The sequence below is a fragment of the Tachyglossus aculeatus genome, chromosome 22, assembly GCF_015852505.1.
Source record: "Tachyglossus aculeatus isolate mTacAcu1 chromosome 22, mTacAcu1.pri, whole genome shotgun sequence".
NCBI lineage: Eukaryota > Metazoa > Chordata > Mammalia > Monotremata > Tachyglossidae > Tachyglossus > Tachyglossus aculeatus.
In genome coordinates, this window is record NC_052087.1 from 55,118,594 (window position 1) to 55,144,616 (window position 26,023).

General features: G+C 48.5%; 1 protein-coding gene across 1 annotated transcript in view; it reads left to right on the plus strand.

The window, feature by feature from the left end:
• The first annotated feature begins 453 nt into the window (after window positions 1-453).
• The window catches only part of LOC119944165 (mucin-5AC-like), a 109,259-nt gene continuing 83,689 nt past the window's right edge, over window positions 454-26,023 (plus strand). The window contains 6 exon segments of the mRNA XM_038765383.1: window positions 454-475; window positions 841-918; window positions 11,918-11,998; window positions 18,695-18,751; window positions 22,817-23,078; window positions 24,409-24,523. Coding sequence (XP_038621311.1) covers window positions 454-475; window positions 841-918; window positions 11,918-11,998; window positions 18,695-18,751; window positions 22,817-23,078; window positions 24,409-24,523 — 615 coding nt within the window.

Here is a 26,023-nt window from a genome sequence, read left to right on the forward strand (position 1 = left end):
AGGCTGGGCCAGGGCCACCTCTCAAAAGGCCAAGAAGCGGAAAGAACCCACTTGGCTGGCCTCCAGTCCCATTGTTCTCCACCCCATTGTTCAAAACACAATGGCTCCTGGGAGGCAGGTGATGGGGGCTCTTGGGAAGAGTCTGGGGCTCCACTCCATGTGTGTCCTATCTTCCCTGCTCAATGGGGAAGGGTCAGGGGGACACAGTTGCTTGTGGCTGCTCATCACCTGCCCCCCCCCAGGGCCCGTGTAAACACACTCTACCCCACCCCTTCCTCCCCCCGGACATGTGTGCATGTGTAGACACTCTGTCCCACCCCTGTCTCCTCTGGGGGTACATTAGCGCAGAGCGGGAAGCTGATGAGATGGAGATAACTGGTCTTTCTTGCCATTTTACATCTCTCCTCAGTTCCCCATGCCTGTTGGGGGTCCCAGCCTACAAGAGACTCCAACATGGGTGCCCCCTCGCCCATGGGTATGGCGTGGAGAGAGGCTGCGGGCTCCACTGGGGGGATCACAGGGCCCAGATTGCCTTGTGGCTGCCCCCTCAAAGCCCTGCACATCTTCTCATGGGGAGACAAGAAGGCCAGAAGTCAAGGGGGGGTGCCCCGGGGACTAGTCACTCTTCCTGGCACGAAGAGCACCCCGGTCCTCCCATTCCCGTCTCCTGTTTACCTGGCAGCTGGAGAGAAGGATCGAGGTGGTGGGAGGGCAGGTGGGAGGGAGGGGCAGGCCGGGCCCCTCCTCTGTGAGTCAGCTGGGGGACGGGTCCAGCCCAAGGATACTTAAGGCCCAGGGGAAGGCAGCCTCCCCTAAGAGTCTCCGTCCCCCCACCGACAGCCGAGATGGGCTTCGGGAGGAGGGGTCCGTCGGCCCTGTGGGTCCTCGTGCTGACTGTCGGCCTCGGCCAACTGCTGGGTAGGCGGCTTCATGGCGTGGTCCTGGGGGAAGCTTGGGGGGAAACTGAGGGGGAGTGGAGAGGAATGACCCCGCCCTTCTTGGGCCACGGTTGTTGGGGTTGGTCCCAGGGGTCCTGTTGTGGTGGAGGGGGATTCTTTGCGGAAAACTCCTGGACCCAAAGAGTGACTCCTTGGAGGTGGAGGACAGACAGGCCAGGACCAGGGGTGTCAGAGGTCCGGCCCAGCCTGGGTTGGGGTGGACCAGCCGGAAGCCAGATTGTCTGGGAAACCGGACGCATGGCCACGGCTCAAATGACCGCTGGGTCCATGCCCGGCTGGCCTCTAAAGTACAAGCTGCCCCAGCCCAGGATGGGGTGGGGGCTCCCATTCTATTCCCCGGCCCCCTCCACCCCAAGTCGGGGATACCAGGGCAGAACCTCAGGGAATAAGGCCCGGCTGCTGTTTAGGGCCTGAGAGTCAAAAGGTCATGGGTTCTAATTGTGCCTCCGTCACTTGTCCGCTGTGTGAACTTGAGTATGTCACTTCTCTTCTCAGGGCTTCAGTTACCTCATCTGGAAAATAGGATTTGAGACCGAGAGCCCCAAGGGGGACAGGGACTGTGTCCAAACCAAATTGCTAGTATCCAACCCAGTGCTATCTGTTGCCGATTTGTACTTTCCAAGCACTTAATACAGTGCTCTGCACACAGTAAGTGCTCAATAATGAAGACTGAATGAATGCTTAGAAGAGTGCCTGGCACATAGTAAATGCTTAACAAATACTACCATTATTATTATTATTATTATTATTATTATTCCATCCCCTATTGAGGATGTCGTTCTGTTCATTCATTCATTCAATCATATTTATTGAGCACTAACTGTGTGTGGAACATGGTACTAAGCCCTTGGGAGAGGACAATACAATAATAAACAGGCTCAGTCCCTGGTTCTGTGCCGAGGGATGGAGCCGTTTCCCACTGGCTCAGTGCTACAGGGTCTGGCTACTTGGCAACATCAATCAATCAATCAATTAGTGGTTTTTCTGGAGCTCTTATTGTGTACAGAGCAGTGACCTGGTGCTTGGGAGAGGACAGTAGCATTAGTAGGCATGGTTTCTGTCCTCAAGGAGCTGGCAGTCTACCATGTGCAGGGCATTGTACTGAGCACTTGGGAGAGGACAATAGAGTTGGATAGACATGATAATAATAATAATGATGGTATTTGTTAAGTGCTTACTATGTGCAAAGCACTGTTCTAAGCTCTGGGGAGGATACAAGGTGATCAGGTTTTCCCACGTGGGGCTCACAGTCTTCATCCCCATTTTACAGATGACGTAACTGAGGCACAGTGAAGTTAAGTGACTTTCCCAAAGTCACACAGCTGAGAATTGGTGGAGCCGGAGTTTGAACCCATGACCTCTGACTCCCAAGCCTGGGCTCTTTCCATTGTGCCACTATGTTCTCTGTTGTCAAGCAACTGAATAGGCTGATGTGGGACAGGGGGTTGTGGCTAGCATTGGCCAAGTGATTAACATAGGCAGAGTTTGGGGAGGTTTGGGGAGATCCACAGATGGTCTGTGCTGGGTCACTGGGAAGAGTCAGGGATGGAGAGGGGAGAATCAGGGGGGTTGGACGGTCAATGCTGGGTCACTGGGGAGAGTCGGGGGTGTTGGATGGTCTGTACTGGGTCACTGGGGGAGAGTCAGGGGGTCTTGGATGGTCCATGTTAGGTCACTAGGGGAGAGTTAGAGATGGAGAGGGGAGAGTCAGTGGTGTTGGTGTCCATGCTGGTTCACTGGGGAGAGTCAGGGGTGCTGGCAGAATCAATGATTTAATCATCATCATTATCAATCGTATTTATTGAGCGCTTACTGTGTGCAGAGCACTGTACTAAGCGCTTGGGAAGTACAAATTGGCAACATATAGAGACAGTCCCTACCCAACAGTGGGCTCACAGTCTAAAAGGGGGAGACAGAGAACAAAACCAAACATACTAACAAAATAAAATAAATAGAATAGATATGTGCAAGTAAAATAAATAGAGTAATAAATATGTACGAACATATATACATATATACAGGTGCTGTGGGGAAGGGAAGGAGGTAAGATGGGGGGATGGAGAGGGGGGTGAGGGGGAGAGGAAGGAAGGGGCTCAGTCTGGGAAGGCCTCCTGAGCTCTCAGTAGGGCCTTGAAGGGAGGAAGAGAGCTAGCTTGGCGGATGGGCAGAGGGAGGGCATTCCAGGCCCGGGGGATGACGTGGGCCGGAGGTCGATGGCGGGACAGGCGAGAACGAGGTACGGTGAGGAGATTAGCAGTGGAGGAGCGGAGGGTGCGGGCTGGGCTGTAGAAGGAGAGAAGGGAGGTGAGGTAGGAGGGGGCGAGGTGATGGACAGCCTTGAAGCCCAGGGTGAGGAGTTTCTGCCTGATGCTCAGATTGATTGGTAGCCACTGGAGATTTTTGAGGAGATTTTTGAGATTTTTAATGTATGCTGGAGTCTGAGCCGTTTCCTCATTTGCCCTTTGAACACCCCTGGAGTCCATCTTAATGGTGCTGTACTCTCCCAAGTGCTTAGTATAGTGCTTTGCCCACAGTAAGCGCTCAATAAATTTGATTGAATGAATGAATGGATAGATGTCCTGAATTTCCCACAGGTTGAGTTGAGGACATTAAGGAGATGTCCAGCAGGGGCTTTCACAATTGAAGATATATATATGTATATATATCTTGTATGTATATCTCCCTGTATATATGTATATATGTTTGTACATATTTATTACTCTATTTATTTATTTATTTATTTTACCTGTACATATCTATTCTATTTATTTTATTTTGTTAGTATGTTTGGTTTTGTTCTCTGTCTCCCCCTTTTAGACTGTGAGCCCACTGTTGGGTAGGCACTGTCTCTATATGTTGCCAACTTGTACTTCCCAAGCACTTAGTACAGTGCTCTGCACACAGTAAGCGCTCAATAAATACGATTGATTGATTGATTGATTAGGTACCATCATGATTAATGGCATTTACTGAACACTTACTGAGTGCAGGGCACTGTACTGAGTGCTTAGAGGAGTTCCCCCACAAAGCCAGGCCTGTGCTTTCTGTTCTCTGGGGGCCGACAGTCTGGTGGGGAGTGGGTGAATGCGTAGAAATTCCCTACAGGGGGTGGAGGTGGGAGGCGCCAGGACATTCCCAGGAAAATCCCAGCCTCAGGGTGAATGGATCAGGGGGCCACCATCGGGGAGTTGTGGAGCAGTTGTGCCTCCTGTGGAAAGAGCCGGCCTGGGAGACAGGGAGGCCTGAGTTCAAATCCCAGTTCCGCCACATGTCTCCTCCAAGAGGCCTTCCCTCATCTCCCACTCCCTTCTGTGTTGCCCTCACCTGCTCCTTTTGTTCTTCCCCCATCCCAGCCCCATGTAACTTATGTCCATATCTGTCATTTATTTATTTCATTGTCTGTCTCTCCTCCCCTCTAAACTGTAAGCTCGCTGTGGGCAGGAAATTCATTCATTCATTTATTAAGCACCTACTGTGTGTCTGCTTATTGTTGTGCTCTCCCAACCACTTAGTTCAGTGCTTTGCACAATAAGCGCTCAATAAGTAAGATTGAATGAATGAACAAATGAATGAACCTGGCTTCTGGGAGGCCTCAGCAAGTAATTTCACTTAATAATAATATTTCACTTAATAATAATAATTATCATTAGTAATACCATTATTATTATTATGGCATTTGTTAAGTGCTTACTATGTGCCAAATACTGTTCTAATCACTAGGGTAGATACAAGCTAGTCAGGTTGGACACAGTCCCTGTCCCACATGGGGCTCACAGTCTTAATTCCCATTTTACTGATAAGAGAACTGAGGCCAGAGAAGCGAAGTGACTTGCCCACGGTCACACAGCAGACAAGTGGGGGAGCCAGGATTAGGACCCAAGTCCTCTGACTTCCAAGCCCCTGTTCTTGCCATTAGGCCATGCTGTTTCCCACTTCTTTGGGCCTCAGTTTTCACATGTTTAAAATGGGCCTTAATTTCCTGCAGTCCCTCCCAAGTCACACTGCAAATTCCATCATCATCGTCACCATCATTATTATTTAATAATAATGATATAATCATAATTTATTAAGAATAACGATTATGATGATGATTGTGGTAATAATGATGACATTTATTAAGCGCTCACTATGTGCAAAACACTGTTCTAAGCTCTGGTGAGGTTACAAGGTGATCAGATTGTCCCACGGGGCTCTCACAGTCTTAATCCCCATTTTCCAGATGAGGTAACTGAGGCACAGATAAGTTAAGTGACTTGCCCAAAGTCACGCAGCTGACAAGTGGCGGAGCCGGGATTTGAACCCATGACCTCTGACTCCAAAGCCCGGTCTCTTTCCACTGAGCCACGCTGCTTCTCATTTCTTAAACCCATGTTGGTATTTCTTAAGCCCCTGGTCCACATGGAGTTTTCAGTTCATTTAATCGTTCAATTGTATTTATTGAGTGCTCACTGTGTGCAGAGCACTGTATTAACTGACAGGGAGGGATGGAGGACATCATCATCATCGGCATCGTATCGCCCAATCCTTCCTCTGCCGGCCAATTTGTCCATGTCAATCCATCCATCCATCCATCCATCCATCCATCCATCCATCCATCCATCCCCTATGTCCTTATCCATAATTTATTTCAATGTCTGCCTTCCCTCTAGACTGTCAGCTCATTATGGGCAGGGGACACATCTACCAACTCCCTTCTAATGTCCTCTCCCAAGCTCTTAGAACCATGCTCCGCAAGCAGTAAATGCTCAATAAATACCACTGATTGATTGAACAAATTTCACCAATTCACTGATCATATTTACTGAGCACTTGCTGGCTACAGAGTGCTGTAGTAAGTGTTCAGTAATCGATTAAATCAATAGTATTTACCGAGCAACCCACCTCCCCCTAGCCCATGTGGGATAAATTGGGATCTACCCGAGGGCTCCTAATTTGTTGCCAAACCCACAAACTGCTCCACCCAGGCCCCAAGCCGGCTCTAAACCCGCCCTAAACACGTCCCCTAAATTGTCACTTAGCCCTCCTTAGAACCACCCCAATACCCGCCCCAAACCCACCCCAAACTAGTGAAAGGGCTGCAGCCAGAGTCAGAGAGGGAGGAGGCGGTCACCGCCAGAAAATCATCCACCGAGGCCAGGCCCCTCCTCGCCCCACACCCCTGAACCCCAAGAAGGGAAAGTCACCCACCTGCTCAGCCCCAGAGAACGTCTGATCTTTCTGTCTGTCCACAGTCCATCCATCCATCCATCCATCCCCTATGTCCTTATTCATAATTTATTTCAATGTCTGCTTTCCCTCTAGACTGTCAGCTCATTATGGGCAGGGGACACATCTACCAACTCCCTTCTAATGTCCTCTCCCAAGCTCTTAGAACCATGCTCCGCAAGCAGTAAATGCTCAATAAATACCATTGATTGATTGAACAAATTCCACCGATTCATTGATCATATTTACTGAGCACTTGCTGGCTACAGAGTGCTGTAGTAAGTGTTCAGTAATCGATTAAATCAGTAGTATTTACCGAGTAACCCACCTCCCCCTAGCCCATGTGGGATAAATAGGGATCTACCATAGCACTCCTAATTTGTCGCCAAACCCACAAACTGCTCCACCCAGGCCCCAAACCGGCTCTAAACCCACCCTAAGCCCGTCCCCTAAATTGTCACTTAGCCCTCCTTAGAACCACCCCCATACCCGCCCCAAACCCACCCCAAACTAGTGAAAGGGCTGCAGCCGGAGTTAGAGAGAGAGGAGGCGGTCACTGCCAGAAAATCATCCACCGAGGCCAGGCCCCTCCTCGCCCCACACCCCTGAACCCCAAGAAGGGAAAGTCACCCACCTGCTCAGCCCCAGAGAACCTCTGATCTCTCTGTCTGTCCACAGTCCATCCATCCATCCATCCGTCCGTCCATCCCCTATGTCCTTATCCATAATTTATTTCAAAGTCTGCCTTCCCTCTAGACTGTCAGCTCATTATGGGCAGGGGACACATCTACCAACTCCCTTCTAATGTCCTCTCCCAAGCTCATAGAACCATGCTCTGCAAGCAGTAAATGCTCAATAAATACCATTGATTGATTGAACAAATTCCACTGATTCACTGATCATATTACTGAGGACTTGCTGGCTACAGAGGGCTGTAGTAAGTGTTCAGTAATCGATTAAATCAATAGTATTTACCGAGCAACCCGCCTCCCCCTAGCCCATGTGGGATAAATTGGGATCTACCCTAGTGCTCCTAAGCTTGGTTACTAACAGTCCTTGGCACGTAGTAAGCACTTAATTAATATCACCAAAATTACTAAGTATTTACTGAATACTAGCTGGCTGCAGAGCACTGCATTAAGAGCTCATCAGTTAGTAAAATATACTGAATGTCTACTGTGTGCAGAGCTCCGTATTAAGCAGTTAATAGAGGTATGTCAGTCAGTCAATCCTATTTATTGAGCACTTACTGTGTGCAGAGCACTGTACTAAGCACGTGGAAGAGAACAATATTACAATAAACAGATACATTCCCTACTCATAATGAGCTTAAAGTCTAGAGGGTAGGGAACATGTCTACCAGTTGTTAAATTGTATCTCCCAAGTGCTTAGTACAGTGCTCTGCACACAGTAGACATTAAATAAATAATAAATTATTATTAAATATTTGTCCAATTTGTCCAATAAATTTGCTCAATAAATATTGATTGAAACGTGTCTACCAATTCTGTTATATTGTACTTTCCCAATTCATTTATTCATTCATTCAATCATATTTATTGAGCACTTACTGTGTGCAGAGCACTGTACTAAGTGCTTGGGAAGTACAAGTTGGCAACATATAGAGACGGTCCCTAACCAACAGCGGGCTCACAGTCGAGAAGGGGGAGACAGACAACGAAACAAAACATATTAACAAAATAAAATAAATACAATAGTGCTTAGTACAGTGCTTTGCTCACAGGAGCTGAGTTTAGAACCCATGACCTCTGACTCCCAGGACCGGGCTCTAGCCACTAGGCCATGCTTAGAAAAAGAAGTGCTGGAAAGGGGGAAGGTTTGAATGGTGGGCCCTTCTACAGATAATAATGGTATTTGCTGAGAGCCATCTGGGGTCAAGGTTACACAGCATTTACCAGGAAAAGCAGGAAAATAGCCGGGTCCCCAAGCAACCAGATTCCTCAAATTCCTACCCCTGGAGAGCTAAGGAATTTCACAGCTCCCTTCCCCTTCATCACTGATTACCCCCCTCCAGCAACCCCAGAGTGTAGCCTGACCCTTGGCTAAATAATGATGGCATTTGTTAACCACTTACTATGTTCCATGCCCTGTACTAAGCACTGGGGTGAATATAAGTCTTCTAGACTGTGAGCCCACTGTTGGGTAGGGACTGTCTCTATATGTTGCCAACTTGTACTTCCCAAGCACTTAGTACAGTGCTCTGCACACAGTAAGCGCTCAATAAATACGATTGATTGATTGATTGATATAAGGAATTCAAATTGGACGCATTCCTTTTCCCATGTGGGGTTCACAGTCTCAATCCCCATTTTACAGATGAGGGAACTGAAGTCTAGGGACTAGAAGTCTAGAGAAGTGAAGTGACTTGGACAAGGTCACACAACAGAGCAATGGTGGAGCAGGATTAGAACCGAGGACCTTCAGACTCCCAGGCCTGAGTTCTGTCCACTAGGTCTCACATAAAAAAAAAAATAAAAAAAAAATAATGATAATAATAATAATAATGGAATTTGGTAAGCATTTACTGTGTGCCAAGCACTGTTCTAAGTGCTGGGGGGATACAAGGTGATCAGGTTGTCCCACGTGGGGCTCACAGTCTTAATCCCCACTTTACAGATGAGGTAACTGAGGCACAGAGAAGTTAAATGACATGCCCAAAGTCACACAGATGACGTGGCAAATTCGAACCCATGACCTCTGACTCCCAAGCCCGGGCTCTTTCCACTGAGCCACACTGCTTCTCTGCACATCTGGCTCACATGTGGCTCAGAGTTCGAGAGGGAGGTCTTGAAGAGAAGCAGTGTGGCCTAGTGAAAAGATTCAGGGGCCTGGGTGTCCGAGGACCTGGGTCCTAATCCCAGCTCTGCCACTTGTCTGCTGGATCCCTCTAGGAGCATAAACTCATTGTGGGTAGTGGACATGTTTGCTAATCCTATTGTAATAATAATAATAATAATAATAGCATTAATTAAGCACTTACTATGTGCAAAGCACTATTGTGCTCTCCCAAGTGCTTGATACAGTGCTCTGCACATAGTAAATGCTCAATAAATATGATTGTTTGATTGACCTTGGGCAAGTCACTTCACTTCTCTGTGCCTCAGTTTCCTCAGCTGTAAAATGGGGATTCAATGCCAGTTCTACCTCCCACTCAGATTGTGAGCCCTATGTGGGACAGAGACTGCGTCAGACCTGATTAACTTGCATCTATGCCAGAGCTTAGAATAGTGCTTGGTATATAGTAAGTGAAGCAGCAAGAGCACCAGTTTGGGAGTAAGAAGAGTTGGGTTCTAATTCCGGCTCCACCATGTGTCTGCTGTATGACCTAGGGAAAGTCATTTAACTTCTCTGTGCCTCAGTTACCTCACCTGTAAAATGGGGAATAAGACTGTGAGCCCCATGTGGGACAACCTGATCACCTTGTATCTACCCTAGCGCTAAGAACAGTGCTTGACACATAGTAAGTGCTTATAAATAATAATAATAATGGCATTTATTAAGCGCCTACTATGTGCAAAGCACTGTTCTAAACAGTGGGGAGGTTACAAGTTGATCAGTTTGTCCCACGGGGGGCACACAGTCTTAATCCCCATTTTACAGATGAGGTAACTGAGGCACAGAGAAGTTAAGTGACTTGCCCAAAGTCACACAGCTGATAACTGGTGGAGCCGGGATTTGAACCCCTGACCTCTGACTCCAAAGCCCGTGCTCTTTCCACTGAGCCACACTGCTTCTTCAAGTGCTTAACAAATACCACTATTATCATTATTATTATTATTATTAATGAATTCAATAATAATAACAATAGGTGATGGAGGCTCCCCAGGAGACCTGTTCTCCCCACCCCCCAACACACTCCTTCCCACCTAGCTGGGATCTGAGATCCCTGGAGTCACCCCCCACCCCCCAGCCTGGTTCTAGGGTCCCAAGTGTGCCCCTCCCCCTTCATTCATTCATTCATTTGCATTTATTGAGTGCTTACTGTGTGCCGAGCACTGTACTAAGCACTGTACTGTACTAAGTACTGTACTAAGCACTGTACTCTTCTAGACTGTGAGCCCACTGTTGGGTAGGGACCGTCTCTATATGTTGCCAACTTGTACTTCCCAAGCACTTAGTACAGTGCTCTGCACACAGTAGGCGCTCAATAAATACAATTGAATGAATGAATGAATACTAAGCGCTTGGAGGCAGCAGGTGATGGTGGCAGGGACAGAAGTTGTTGCTGCTGCTGGCCCTGTGCTGCTGGCCCTGTGTGGAGCCCAGCCCTTCCTCGGTGGGCACTGCCCTCTCTGCCCCCCAGCATGGCAGAGGGCAGCTCGACCCGGCTGCCTGCCCTCCATCCGCTCCCAGGACCTCACCCTTGGCAGAGTCAAGAAGGTAAAGGGCCACGCTTGACTTCCCGCCGTGGAGAAGGCCCAGCCCATGGCCTTGCTCACTGTCTTTGGGATGAGGCAGGCTGCCATGCCACTTCCAGGGCCTCATTCATTCACTCATTAATTCGTATTAATTGAGCACTTACTGTGTGCAGAGCACTATACTAAGTGCTTGGGAAGTACAAGGCAGTAACATATAGAGATGGTCCTTACCCAACTACAGGCTCACAGTCTAGAAGGGGGAGACAGACAACGAAACAAAACATGTGGACAGGTGTCAAAATCGTCAGAACAAATAGAATTAAAGCTATATGTCCATCATTAACAAAATAAATAGTAAATATGTACAAGTAATAAATAAAGTAATAAATCTGTACAAATATATATATAGGTGCTGTGGGGAGGGGAAGGAGGTAGGGCGGGGGGGATGGGGAGGAGGAGAGGAAAAAGGGGGCTCTGTCTGGGAAGGCCTCCTGGAGGAGGTGAGCTCTCAGTAGGGCTTTGAAGGGAGGAGGAGAGCTAGCCTGCCGGATGTGGAAGGAGGGCATTCCAGGCCAGGGAACGATGTGGGCCGGGGGTTGATGGCGGGACAGGCGAGAACTGTTGTCCCACCTGACTGTCTCGGTCTCTCACTCCTGTGTTAAGCATTTACCATCTGCCAGGCACTGTAATAACACTTCCTCCAGGAGGCCTTTCCAGACTTAGCCCCCCTTTTCCTCTGCTCCTCCTCTCCTCCCCATCACCCCTACTCCCTCCCTCATCCCCTTCCCCTCCCCAAAGCACTTGTGTATATTTGTACATATTTACTATTCTCTTTATTTGATTAATGATGTTCATAAATTAACATATATCTATAATTCTCTTTATCAATTTTGATGCTATTGATGCCTGTCTACTTGTTTTGTTTTGTTGTCTGTCTCCCCTCTTCTAGACTATGAGCCCATCATTGGATAGGGATTGTCTCTGTTGCCGAACTGTACTTTCCAAGCGCTTAGTACAGTGCTCTGTACACAGTAAGCGCTCAATAAATATGATTGAATGAATGAAAGTACAATTCAGCAATAAAGAGAGACAATCCCTGCCCACAACGGGCTCACAGTCTAGAAGGGGAGAGACAGGCATCAAAACAAGTAAGCAGGCATCAAAGTGGAATTATAGATATGTACATATATACATAAGTACTGTGTGGGGGGGAGAGCAAAGAGAGTGAGTCGAGGTGACGTGGAAGGGAGGGAGAGCTGAGGAAAAGGGGGGCTTAGTCTGGGAAGGCCTCTTGGAGGAGGTGAGTCTGGGGGTCCCCTGGGCAATGACCCCTCGCATCCCCGAGCCATCGGAGACCCCTTCTTCCACCTGCAGGCCTCGGCCAGGACGAGTCCAGGAACCCGGAGCAGCCCCCCGGCTACCACTACAAGGCAGACCCTCAGCCAGTACCCCAAGGTCAGTGAGCCACGGCGACCCCGTCCCCCCTGCCCCTGGTCCCCCAGACCCTCCATCTCCCCAAGGCCAGGGTTTCGCCATCAGTTCCACGTGGCGACAAGCGGGAGAGTCTGGGCTTGGGAGTCAGAGGTTCATTCATTTGGTTGTATTTATTGGGAGCTTACTGTGTGCAGGGCACTGGACTAAGCGCTTGGAAAATACAATTCGGTAACAAATAGAGACAATCCCTACCCAACGGGCTCACAGTCTACAGCGGGAGAGACAGACAATAAAACAAAACAAGTGGACAGGCATCAATAGCATCAATATAAATAAATAGAATTATAGCTGTATACACATCATTAGTAAAATAGAATAATAAGTAATAATAAAGAATTAAAAAGAATTATAAATATGTACATATGTACACAAGTGCTTTGGGGTGGAGGGGGGTAATAATAATAATAACTTTGGTATTTGTTAAGCGCTTACTACATACAATGCACTGTTCTAAGCGCTGGGGAGGATACAAAGTGATTAGGTTGTCCCATGTTGGGCTCACAATCTTAATCCCCATTTTACAGATGAGGTAACTGAGGCACAGAGAAGTTAAGTGACTTGCCCAAAGTCACACAGCTGACAAACGGCAGAGCTGGGATTTGAACCCATGACCTCTGACTCCCAAGCTCATGCTCTTAGAGCAAAGGGTGGGAGTCGGAGCGATGGGGAGGGGAGGAGGAGCAGAGGAATGGGGGCTCAGTTTGGGAAGGCCTCCTGGAGGAGGTGAGCTCTCTGTAGGGCTTTGAAGGGAGGAAGAGAGCTAGTTTGGCGGATGTGTGGAAGGAGGGCATTCCAGGCCAGTGGTAGGACGTGGGCCAGGGGTCAACAGCGGGATAGGCCAGAATGAGGCCCAGTGAGGAGGTTAGCGGAGGCAGAGGAGCGAAGTGTGAGGGCTGGGCCGGAGGAGAGAAGTGACGTGAGGTAGGAGGGGGCAAGGGGATGGAAGGCTTTGAAGCCAATAGTGAGGAGTTTTTGGTTGTGGGTTCCAATCCTTCCTCTGCCACTTGTCAGCTGTGTGACTTTTGGGCAAGTCGCTTAACTTCTCTGTGCCTCAGTTACCTCATCTGCAAAAAGGGGATGAAGACTGTGAGCCCCACCTGGGACAACCTGATAACCTTGCATCTCCTCCAGCGCTTAGAACAGTGCTTGGCACATAGTAAGCGCCTATTCATTCATGGAATCGTATTTATTGAGCGCTTACTGTGTGCAGAGCACTGTACTAATCAATCAATCAATTGTATTTATTGAGTGCTTACTGTGCGCAGAGCACTGTACTAAGCGCTTGGGCAGTACAAGTTGGCAATATATAGAGACGGTCCCTACCCAACAGTGGGCAGCTTACAGTCTAGAAGGGGGAGACAGAGAACAAAACAGAACATATTAACACAATAAAATAAATAGAATAAATATGTACAAATAAAATAGAGTAATAAATACGTACAAACATATGTACAGGTGCTGTGGGGAGGTCATGGGTTCTATTATTTCCTTCTAGACTGTAGGCCCGGTGTGGGCAGGGATGGTATCTCTTTATTGCTGAATTGTACTTTCCAAGCGCTTAGTACAGTGCTCTGCACACCGTAAACGCTCAGTAAATACGATTGAATGAATGAATGGATCCCCGCTTGGCACCGGCAGGGCGGGGCGGCCCCGGTTGCCGGGGCAACGGCCGACCAATAAAGCCGCCGATCCCTGTCCTCCTTAGCCAATCAGCGCCGGCGGCACCTCCGGCTCGGGACCTGAAGCCACGTTCAGCCCGCCCCCTAGTGGCTGGGACGGGTGAGACGCCTGCAGCCTCAATCAATCAATCAATCAATCAATCAATCGTATTTATTGAGCGCTTACTGTGTGCAGAGCACTGTACTAAGCGCTTGGGAAGTACAAGTTGGCAACATATAGAGACAGTCCCTACCCAACAGTGGGCTCACAGTCTGAAAGGGGGAGACAGAGAACAAAACCAAACATACCAACAAAATAAAATAAATAGAATAGATATGTATAAGTAAAATAAATAAATAAATAGAGTAATAAATATGTACAAACATATATATACATATACATATATACAGGTGCTGTGGGGAAGGGAAGGAGGTAACAACAACTCTCTCCTCGACCCCCTCCAGTCTGGCTTCCGTCCCCTTCATTCCACGGAAACTGCGCTCTCAAAGGTCACCAATGACCTCCTGCTTGCCAAATCCAACGGCTCATACTCTGTCCTAATCCTCCTCGACCTCTCAGCTGCCTTTGACACTGTGGCCCACCCCCTTCTCCTCAACACGTTATCTGACCTTGGCTTCACAGACTCCGTCCTCTCCTGGTTCTCCTCTTATCTCTCCGGTCGTTCTTTCTCAGTCTCTTTTGCAGGCTCCTCCTCCCCCTCCCATCCTCTTACTGTGGGGGTTCCCCAAGGTTCAGTGCTTGGTCCCCTTCTGTTCTCAATCTACACTCACTCCCTTGGTGACCTCATTCGCTCCCACGGCTTCAACTATCATCTCTACGCTGATGACACCCAGATCTACATCTCTGCCCCTGCTCTCTCCCCCTCCCTCCAGGCTCGCATCTCCTCCTGCCTTCAGGACATCTCCATCTTTGTCCAGAAACGCTCTGGACATATTACTCCCCTCCTCAAAAACCTCCAGTGGCTACCAATCAATCTGCGCATCAGGCAGAAACTCCTCACCTTGGGCTTCAAGGCTCTCCATCACCTCGCCCCCTCCTACCTCACCTCCCTTCTCTCCTTCTACTGCCCAGCCCGCACCCTCCACTCCTCCACCACTAATCTCCTCACTGTACCTCGCTCTCGCCTGTCCCGCCATCGACCCCCGGCCCACGTCATCCCCCGGGCCTGGAATGCCCTCCCTCTGCCCATCCGCCAAGCTAGCTCTCTTCCTCCCTTCAAGGCCCTGCTGAGAGCTCACCTCCTCCACGAGGCCTTCCCAGACTGAGCCCCTTCTTTCCTCTCCCCCTCGTCCCCGTCTCCATCCCCCCGTCTTACCTCCTTCCCTTCCCCACAGCACCTGTATATATGTATATATGGTTGTACATATTTATTACTCTATTTATTTATTTATTTATTTTACTTGTACATTTCTATCCTACTTATTTTATTTTGTTGGTATGTTTGGTTCTGTTCTCTGTCTCCCCCTTTTAGACTGTGAGCCCACTGTTGGGTAGGGACTGTCTCTATGTGATGCCAATTTGTACTTCCCAAGCGCTTAGTACAGTGCTCTGCACATAGTAAGCGCTCAATAAATATGATTGATTGATTGATTGATTGTAAGATGGGGGGATGGAGAGGGGGACGAGGGGGAGAGGAAGGAAGGGGTTCAGTCTGGGAAGGCCTCCTGGAGGAGGTGAGCTCTCAGTAGGGCCTTTAAGGGAGGAAGAGAGCTAGCTTGGCGGATGAGCAGAGGGAGGGCATTCCAGGCCCGGGGGATGACGTGGGCCAGGGGTTGATGGCGGGACAGGCGAGAACGAGGTACGGTGAGGAGATTGGCAGCGGAGAAGTGGAGGGTGAGGGCTGGGCTGGAGAAGGAGAGACGAGAGGTGAGGTAGGAGGGAGCGAGGTGATGGAGAGCCTTGAAGCCCAGGGTGAGGAGTTTCTGCCTGATGCGCAGATTGATTGGTAGCCACTGGAGATTTTTGAGAAGGGGAGTAACATGCCCGCAGTCTCCGCTCCTCATCCCTCTTACAATAATAATAATGATGATATTCATTTATTCGATTGTATTTATTGAGCGCTTTCTGTGTGCAGAGCACTGTACTAAGCGCTTGGGAAGTACAAGCCGGCAACATATAGAGACGGTCTCTACCCAACAACGGGCTCACGGTCTAGAAGGGGGAGATAGACAACGAAAACAAAACTAGTAGACAGGTGTCAATACTACCAGAATAAATAGAATTATAGCTATATACACATCATTAATAAAATTAATATAGTAAATATGTACAAATAAAATGAATAGAGCAATAAATATGTAGAAATATATACAAGTGATGTGGGGAGGGGAAGGGGGCAGGGTGGGGGGGCGATGGGGAGGGAAGAGAAGGAGGACGGGAGGAAAAAGGGGGCTCAGTCTGGGAAGGCCTCCTGGAGGAGGTGAGCTCTCAGTAGGGCTTTGAAGGGAGGAAGAGAGCTAGTTTGCCCGATGTGTGGAGGCCAGAGGAAGGACGTGGCATTTATTAAGCGCTTACTGTGTGCCAAGCATTGTTCTAAGCGCTGAGGTAGATACATGGTAATCAGGTTGTCCCATGTGGAGCTCACAGTCTTCACCCCCATTTTACAAATGAGGTCAATGAGCCATAGAGAACTGAAGTGGTTTACCCGAGGTCACACAGCAGACAAGTGGCAGAGGCGGCATTAGAATCCACGTCTTCTGAATCCCAAGCCTGTGCTCTTTCCGCTAAGCCACGCTAAGTCACTTCTCTGTGCCTCAGTTGCTTCACCTGTAAATTGGGGATTGAGACTAGGAGCCCCCCTTGGGACAGGGACTGTGATCAATCCAATCTGTTGTTCCACCTCAGCGCTTAGTACAGTGCCTGGTACCTGGTAAGCACTTAAATACCACAATTATTATTACAGCACAGTATGGACACTGTGCCAAAGTTACGTAGGGAACTAATGAGTCTTGCACATTGAAAAAAAAGGTTTGCTTGTAATTCTCAATGTGTCACCTCCTTCCTCTTCTACTCAAGCCTCACGTTCTGTTCCCCAACAGAAGCCTGATTAGGAAGGGACAATAGAAATCAGGTGGAGCGAGGCAAATTATCACTCTAATCAATCAATCAAGTGATCAATGGTCGTTATTGGGTGCCTGCTTTGTGTGGAGGGCTATGCTGAGAGGTTGGGAGAGGGCAGTAAGGTTGGTGCCCTGGAGGAACAAAATGTAATGGAGAAAGCTTTCAGTCCCTTTTCTTTGCCCCTTCTCCCTCTGGAGTCTCAACATTGAGGTCATATCTGTTGCTTTTAGTTGGAGCCTCCTGAGGGACAGAGACCCTGTCTAATTCCCAGCCGTGTATTCTCTCCCAGAGCTTAGCACAGTACTCTGCACATAGGATGTGCTGAATACTCTTACTGTTCCTCTTCCTCCTTTTCCTCCTCCTCCCCATCTTTCTCCTCTTTCTCCTTTTCCTACCCATCCTTCTCCTCCTCTTCTTCCTTCATTTCCTCCTCCTCCTCTCCTCTTCCTTATCTTCTTACTCCTCCTCCACCCCTCCTCCTCACCCTTCCTTCTCCTCCATTCTTCTCCCCCTTCTTTCCCCCTCCTTCTCATTCATTCAGTCATATTTATTGAGTGTTTACTGTGTGCAGAGCACTGTACTAAGCGCTTGGGAAGTACAAATTGGCAACACCTCTTCCTTTTTTCTCTTCTTCCTTCTTCTCCTCTTCTTTCTCCTCAACCATCATTCTCTTCCTCCTCCTCCTCCCCCCCATATTCGTGCTGCACCCCTCCTCCTCACCCATCCTTCTCCTCCTCCTCTTTCTCCTCACCCTTCCCTCTCCTTCTCCTTTTCCTTCTCCTCCTCCATCTTTCTCCCCCTTTTCCTCCTTCTTTCCTCCTCCTCCTCCACCTCTTTCTCTTTCTAATCCATTTCTTCCTCCTTCTACTCTCCTTCCTTCTTCTTCTCTTCCTCCTTCTTCTCTTCTTTCTCCTCACCCATCCTTCTCCTCCTCCTCTCCCCCCTCCTATTCTTACTCCACCTCCACCTGTCCTCCTCACCCATCCTTCTCCTCCTCCTTTCTCCTCACCTTTCTCCATTTTCTTCTCCTCCTCCATCCTTCTCCCCCCTTTCCTCCTTCTTTCCCCCTCCTTCACCTCTTTCTTCTCCTCTTCTTCCTCCTTCTGCTGTTTCTTCTTCTTCCCCTCTTCCTCCTCTTTCTCCTTTTCCTCCTCTTCTCTTCTTTCTCCTCATCTATCCTTCTCCTCCTCCTCCTCCTCTCTACCTCCCTTCCCATGCACACGGACTCCAGCCAGAACTTCCTTTGGCCCTCCAGAGTCTCCCACGTGGGTTGGATACCTCTTCCTCCTCCATCCCACATCAGGGGTCCTGGCTCCCCACTCCGTTTTTCAGGTGATGTATCTGACTGGCTGAAGTAGAGGTTGGGGAGAAAGGAGGGAAGAAAGGGGGCTCCTTTAACACTCTCCCCTCCCCTTCCATCTCTCATCTCCTCCCTTCCCCCCTCTTTTCCCTTCTCTTCCTACCCTTCCTCCTCACTCCCTTCCTCCCTCTCTGCAGTGCGTGTGAGAGTGCATGTGCATTGTGTGAGTACTCGTGGGTGGGTGTGGAGGCTTGAGGGTATGTATGAGTGATTGAGTGTGTGTGTGAGCACTTATGTGTGCATGTTAGTGTTTTTGTGTGCGTGAGCACTTGTGAGTGGATGTGAGTACTTGTGGGTGTGCATTTACATGGACAACCTAGGTAAAAGTAAGGAATGTACCCGAGCGTGGCCAGAACGAATCATTTTATTCTGTTCTCCGGAAGCTTGTGATTGCTGGAGTGATTCCCAAATCTCCCTCCTGTCCACCCCCATCCACACCCCGGACCTCGAGAAAGCAGGGCATCAACCCCGCCCTTCCTGAATCACAGAAAGTCCCTGCCAACCCTGCTCAGGAGAGGCTCTGTTTGCCCAGGCTCCAGGGTCATTTTTTGTTTCAGGGGATGCCCCCAGAGAGCTCAGCCACCCCCATAGCACCCATCCCCCCAAGATAAAAGGTAAGTGAAAGGAAGAAATCCTTCCAATCAATCTATCAGTCTTAATAATAATAATGATAGTGATGGTATTTGTTTAGAGCATACTATGAGCCATTCATTCATTCATTCAATCATATTTATTGAGCATTTACTGTATGCAGAGCACTGTACTAAACGCTTGGGAAGTACAAGTTGGCAACATATAGAGACAGTCCCTACCCAACAGTGGGCTCACAGTCTAGAAGGCACTGAACTATGTGCTAGGTTGGATAAAAGCAAATCGGGTTGGATACAGTCCTTGTCCCATGTGGAGCTCAAAGTCTCCATCCCGGTTTTACAGCTGAAGTAACTGAGGCCCAGAGAAGTGAGGTGACTTGCCCAAGGTCACACAGCGGACAAATGGTGGAGCAGGAATTAGAGCCCATTACTTACTGACTCCCAGGCAGTGGCTCTATTCTCTATGCCTGGACACCTTTCTGGGGGCTGAGCGCTGTATTGGGTAACTATTGAGTGCTGAGGGTTGTATTAGTTGCCTATTGTGTGCTGGGCTGGGTACTAGGCAAGTGCAGAGTACTGTACTGGGCATCTACTGTGTGCAGAGCATGCTGTACTGGGTGCCTACTTAGAACAGAGTGCCACACTGGAGCAGCATGTGGATAGAGACTGGGCCTGGGATCAGTGAGGCCTGGGTTCTAATCGCAGCTCCTCCACCTTTCTGCTGTGTGACCTTGGGCAAGTCGCTTCACTTCTCTGGGCCTCAGTTACCTCATCTGTAAAATAATAATAATAATAATGGCATTTAGTAAGTGCTTACTATGTGCAAAGCACTATTCTAAGCGCTGGGGACGTTGCAAGGTGATCAGATTGTCGGAGATTAAAACTGTGACCCCCATGTAGGACAGCGACTCTGTCCAACCCGAATAAGTTGTATCTACTCTAGCACTTAGAACAGTGCTTGTCACATAGTAAGCTCTAAACAAATACCATAATTTAATAGCTTTTTTCAATATCTACCCCAGTGCTTAGTACAGGGCCTGGCATATAGTAAGTGCTTAACAAATACCATCATCATCATTATTATTTGGTGTCCACTGAGTGCAGAGCACTGAAACACAGAATTCTGGGCACATCTCCCCAATCTCAAGACCCTCCAGAGGTTGCCCATCCACCTCTGCATCAAACAAAAACTCCTCATCGTCGACTTTTAAGCTCTCCACCACCTTGCCCCCTTCTACCTCACCTTGCTTCTCTCCTACAACTCAGCCCACACACTTCGCTTTTCTAATGCCAACCTTGTCAATGCAACTCCATCTCCTCTATCTCACCGCTGACCCCTCGCTCACATCCTGCCTCGGGCCTGGAACGCTCTTCCCTCTCACATCCAGCATTCATTCATTCATTCATTCATTCATGCATGCATTCAATCATATTTATTGAGCGCTTACTGTGTGCAGAACACTGTACTAAGCGCTTGGGAAGTACAAGTTGGCAATACATAGAGACGGTCCCTACCCAACAGCGGGCTCACAGTCCAACAGCAACCACTTGCCCCCTCCAGGAAGTCTTCCCTGATAAACTGCTCCTCTCAGCACCCTGTCTCTCTTCCTATTTCTGAATGATGATGATGTTGGTATTTGTTAAGTGTTTCCTAAGTGCAAAGCATTGTTCTAAGCGCTGGGGTAGTTATAAGTAATCGGGTTGTCCCACGTGGGACTCACAGTCTTAATCCCCATTTTACAGATGAGGTCACTGAGGCATAGAGAAGTGAAGTGACTTGACCGAAGTCCCACAGCTGATAAGTGGCAGAGCCGGGATTAGAACCCAAGACATCTGACCCAAACATTTAGATACTCACCCCACTCCCAGCCCCCCAGCACCAATGCCCATCTTCTTTTACTCTGCTGTGTCCCCTAGCTGTAATTTATGTGAATGTCTGTTTCCCATCCTGGAGTGTAAGCTCTTTGTGGGCAGGGATCATGCCTATTAACACTGTTGTATTCATCAATAATATTTATTGAGCACTTACTGTGTGCAGAGCACTCTACTAAGCTCTTGGGAGAGTACAGTATAACAGAGCTGGTAGACACGTTCCCTGCCCACAAAGAATTTACAGTTTAGAGGGGAAGACAGACATTTATATAAATGAATTACGGATATCAATCAATGGTATTTATTGAGCTCTAACTGTGTGCAGAGCACTGTACTAAGTGCTTGGGAGAGTCCAATATAACAGAGTTGGTAGACATGTTCCCTACCTCAAAAGAACTTACAGTCTACAGGGGTAGGCAAACATTGATATACATAAATTACAGCTCTCAATCAATGGTATTTATTATTATTACTATTAATAGTAATAATAATAATAATAATAATGGCATTTATTAAGCACGTACTATGTGCAAGGCACTGTTCTAAGCGCTGGGTAGGTTACAAGGTGATCAGGTTGCCCCGCGCGGGGCTCACATTCTTAATCCCCATTTTACAGATAGGTAACTGAGGCACAGAGAAGTTAAGTGACTTGCCCAAAGTCACACAGCTGACAATTGGCAGAGCCGGGATTCAAACCCATGACCTCCGACTCTTTCCACTGAGCCACGCTGCTTCTCATTGATTGGGTGCTCACTGTGTGCAAAGCACTGTACTAAGCACTTGGGAGAGTCCAGTATAACAGAGTTTGTAGACATTTGTAGAACAAACAGAGTTTGCTCCTTCCTGCCCACAAGGAGCTTACAATCTAGACGGGGAGACAGATATCGATGTAAGTAAATAATGGCGACCAATCAGTGGTATTTGTGGAGCGCTTACTGTGTGCAGAGCCCTGCACTAAGCTCTTGGGAGAGTCCAATACAACAGAATTGGTAGACAAGTTCCTTGCCCACAAAGAGAGAGAAGCACCGTGATCTAGTGGACAGAGCTCAGGCCTCGAAGTCAGAAGGATCTGGGTTCTAATCCCATTCCACACTTGTCAGCCATGTGACCTCGGACAAGTCACTTTGCTTCTCTGTGCCTCAGTTTCCTCCTCTGTAAAACGGGGATGAAGACTGTGAGCCCCATGTGGGACAGAGACTGTGTTCTACCTGATTATTAGAGAAGCAGCGCAGCTCAATGGAAAGAGCCCGGGTTTGGGAGTCAGAGGTCATGGGTTCTAATCCCAGCTCTGCCACTTGTCAGCTGTGTGACTTTGGGCAAGTCACTTAACTTCTCTGTGCCTGAGTGACCTCATCTGTAAAATGGGGATGAAGACTGTGAGCCCCACGTGGGACAACCTGATTACCTTGTATCCTCCCAAGTGCTTAGAACAGTGCTTTGCACATAGTAAGCGCTTAACAAATGCCATCATTATTATTATTATCTTGCATTTATCCCAGAGCTTAGTACAGTGCCTGGCACATAATAATGATAGTATCTCCTTCTACTGCCCAGCCCGCACCCTCCGCTCCTCCACCACTAATCTCCTCACTATACCTCGCTCTCGCCTGTCCCGCCATCGACCCCCGGCCCACGTCATCCCCCGGGCCTGGAATGCCCCCAATCCCTCTGCCCATCCACCAAGCTAGCTCTCTTCCTCCCTTCAAGGCCCTGCTGAGAGCTCACCTCCTCCAGGAGGCCTTCCCAGACGGAGCCCCTTCTTTCCTCTCCCCCTCGTCCCCCTCTCCATCCCCCCGTCTTACCTCCTTCCCTTCCCCACAGCACCTGTATATATGTATATATGGTTGTACATATTCATTACTCTATTTATTTATTTATTTATTTATTTTACTTGTACATTTCTATCCTACCTATTTTATTTTGTTGGTATGTTTGGTTCTGTTCTCTGTCTCCCCCTTTTAGACTGTGAGCCCACTGTTGGGTAGGGACTGTCTCTATGTGATGCCAATTTGTACTTCCCAAGCGCTTAGTCCAGTGCTCTGCACATAGTAAGCGCTCAATAAATACGATTGATTGATTGATTGATTTATGGTACTTGTTAAATGCTTACTATATGCCCAGCACATAGTAAGCGCTGAACAAATATCGCAGTTGTAAATGATGAATTAATATTATGATAAGGAACTGACAGTCTCACCACCCATGTGCTCCGGGCAGCCCTGAACCCCACCCACGGGGGCCAGGTGTGCAGCACATGGGGGGCCTTCCACTACAAGACGTTCGACGGTGCCATCTTCCGCTTCCCCGGTCTCTGCAACTACATCTTGGCCGCCCACTGCCGTGCCCCGTACGAGGACTTCAACATCCAAATCCGCCGGGCCCCGGGCTCCAACTCCACCGCCATCCACCGGGTCGTCCTCAAGCTCGAAGGGACCGTGGTGGAAATGACCCCCGGCTCCGTCGTGGTCAACAGCAAACTGTACGTTTTGCAACTGCCGGGTTGGTGCTGGCTGGGGCTCTCCCCTCCTTAAAACCTTATTGAAGGCCCATCTCCTCCAAGAAGCCTTCCCTGACTAAGCCCTCCTCTCCTCTTCTCCCACTCCCTTCTGTGTCACCCTGACTTGCTCCCTTCATTCATAATTGTATTTGTGTAGCTATAATTCTATTTGTATAGTTATGATTCTATTTGTATAGCTATAATTCGATTTGTATGGCTATAATTTGATTTGTATAGCTATACTTCTATTTGTATAGCTATAATTGGATTTGCATAGCTGTAATTCGATTTGTATAGCTGTAATTCGATTTGTATAGCTATAATTCTATTTGTTCTGACGATTTTGACACCTATCTACATGTTTTGTTTTGTTGTCTGTCTCCCCCTTCTAGACTGTGAGCCTGCTGTTGGGCAGGCACCGTCTCTAGATTCATTCATTCATTCAATCAATCGTATTTATTGAGCGCTTACTGTGTGCAGAACACTGTACTAAGCGCTTGGGAAGTACAAGTTGGCCACATATAGAGAGGTTGTACTTCCCGAGTGCTTAGTACGGTGCTCTGCACACAGTAAGCGCTCAATAAATACGATTGAATGAATGAATGAATGAATTCATCCTTCCTCTCAGCCCCATGGCACGTATGTATATATCCGTCTATATGTCTGTTATTTATTCATTTATCCATTCATTTATTTATAATAATAATAATAATGGTATTAAGTGCTATGTGCCAAGCACTGTAGTAAGCACTGGGGGAGATACAAGGATATCAGGTTGTCCCACGTGGGGCTCACAGTCTTAATCCCCATTTTACAGATGAGGTAACTGAGACACGGAGAAGTTAAGTGACTTGCCCAGGGTCACACAGCCTACAAGTGGTGGAAGCAGGATTAGAACCCATGTCCTCTGACTTCCAAGCTCGTGTTCTTGCCATTAATCCATGATGCTTATATTAATGTCTGTCTCCCACCTCTAAACTGAGAGCCCGTTGTGGGCAGTTATGTGTCTGTTTGTTATTCTGTTCTACTCTCCCAAGTGCTTAGTTCATTGCTTTGCACACAGTAAGTGCTCAATGAATACGACTGAACGAATTCACTGCATTACCTTGGGCAAGTCGCTCTACTTCTCTGTGCCTCAGTTACCTCATCTGTAAAATGGGGATCAAGACTGTGAGCCCCATGTGGGACAGGGAGTTTGTCAAACCCAATTTGCTTGCATCCACCCCAGCACTTAGTGCTGTGCCCGGCCCATATTAAGCACTTAAAAAATACCATCATCATCATCGTTATAATTATTATTATTTCTCTGCAGAGTCCAGCTGCCCCACAGCCAGTCCAGGGTCCTGGTGGAGCAGAGCAGTGGGTATGTGAAAGTCGTAGCCAAGCTGGGCCTTCTCTTCCTGTGGAACCAAGAGGATGCTCTTCTGGTGAGGACCCCCGCATCCCACCCCTGGTTTTTATGGGAGGGAGGTGGTGTTTGCATGGAGGGGTCTCCGTGAACTCATGTGGGCGGGGAATGTGTCTAGTTATTGTTGAATTGTCCTCTCCCAAGTTCTTAGTATAGTGCTCTGCACACAGAAAGCGCTCAGTAAATATGATTGAATGGATAATAATAATAATAATAATAATGTTGGTATTTGTTAAGCGCTTACTATGTGCCAAGCACTGTTCTAAGCACTGGGGAGGTTAAAAGGGGATCAGGTTGTCCTACGGGGGGCTCACAGTCTTCATCCCCATTTTACAGATCAGGTAACCGAGGCACAGAGAAGTGAAGTGACATCCCCAAAGTCACCCAGCTGACAGTTCGTGGAGCCGGGATTTGAACCCATGACCTCTGACTCCAAAGCCTGGGCTCTTTCCATTGAGCCACACTTCTTCTCTAATAGATGAATATTCTCTTCTCCCAAGCGCTTAGTACAGTGTTCTGCACACAGTAAGCGCTCAATAAATGCAATTGACTGACTGACTGGATGAAGCCCAGAGTTCTCTGGCTCTCTGGGGCCCGCCCCAGGCCCAGCGGCCTCCTGCTTAGCAGTCTGCCCCATTTGGTGTGACTATTTCACACTGGGACAATGGCTTCAGCTGGTAGGTCTACACCAGCCTTAGGCTCCGTCCCGGGTTGGTGTGTCTACACTGCACCGGGACTCCGGACCTAGCCGGTGGTTCTATACCACCTTGGGACTCCTGTCCCTGCTGGAGTGTCTACACTATTCTGAGACTCCAGCCCCAGCCAGTGGGTCTACACCTACGGGGACTCTGGCTGCGATAATAATAATAATAATAATGATGATAATAATAATAATGGCATTTGTTAAATGCTTACAATGTACAAAGCACTGTTCTAAGTGCTGGGGAGTATACAAGATGTTCAGGTTGTCCCACTTGGGGCTCACAGTCTTAATCCCCATTTTGCAGATGAGGTAACTGAGGCCCAGAGAAGTGAAGTGACTTGCCCAAAGTCACACAGCTGACAAGCGGTGGAGCTGGGATTTGAACCCATGACCTCTGACTCCCAAGCCTGTGCTCTTTCCACCGAGCCAGTGTCTACACCACCCTTGGGCTCCCACCCCAGCTGGTGTGTCTACACTACGCCAGAGCTCCTGCCCCATTAAGGGTGTCTGCACCACACTGGGACTCCAACTCCAGATGGTGGGTGGGCACCATTCTGGCATTCCGGCCCCGGCCAGTGTGTCTACACCACACTCGAACTCTGGCCCCAGCTAATGAGTCTACAGCACCCTTGGGCATCGGTCCTGGCTGAACTCCAGCCCTGGCTGGTGTGTCTACACCACACTAGGACTCTAGCCCTGGCCAGTTTGCCTATACCACCCGGGACTCTGGCCCTGGCTGTTTTGTCTAACTATTTTGGATCCCCGGGCCCGGCCGATGTATCTAATAATGATGGCATTTATTAAGCGCTTACTATG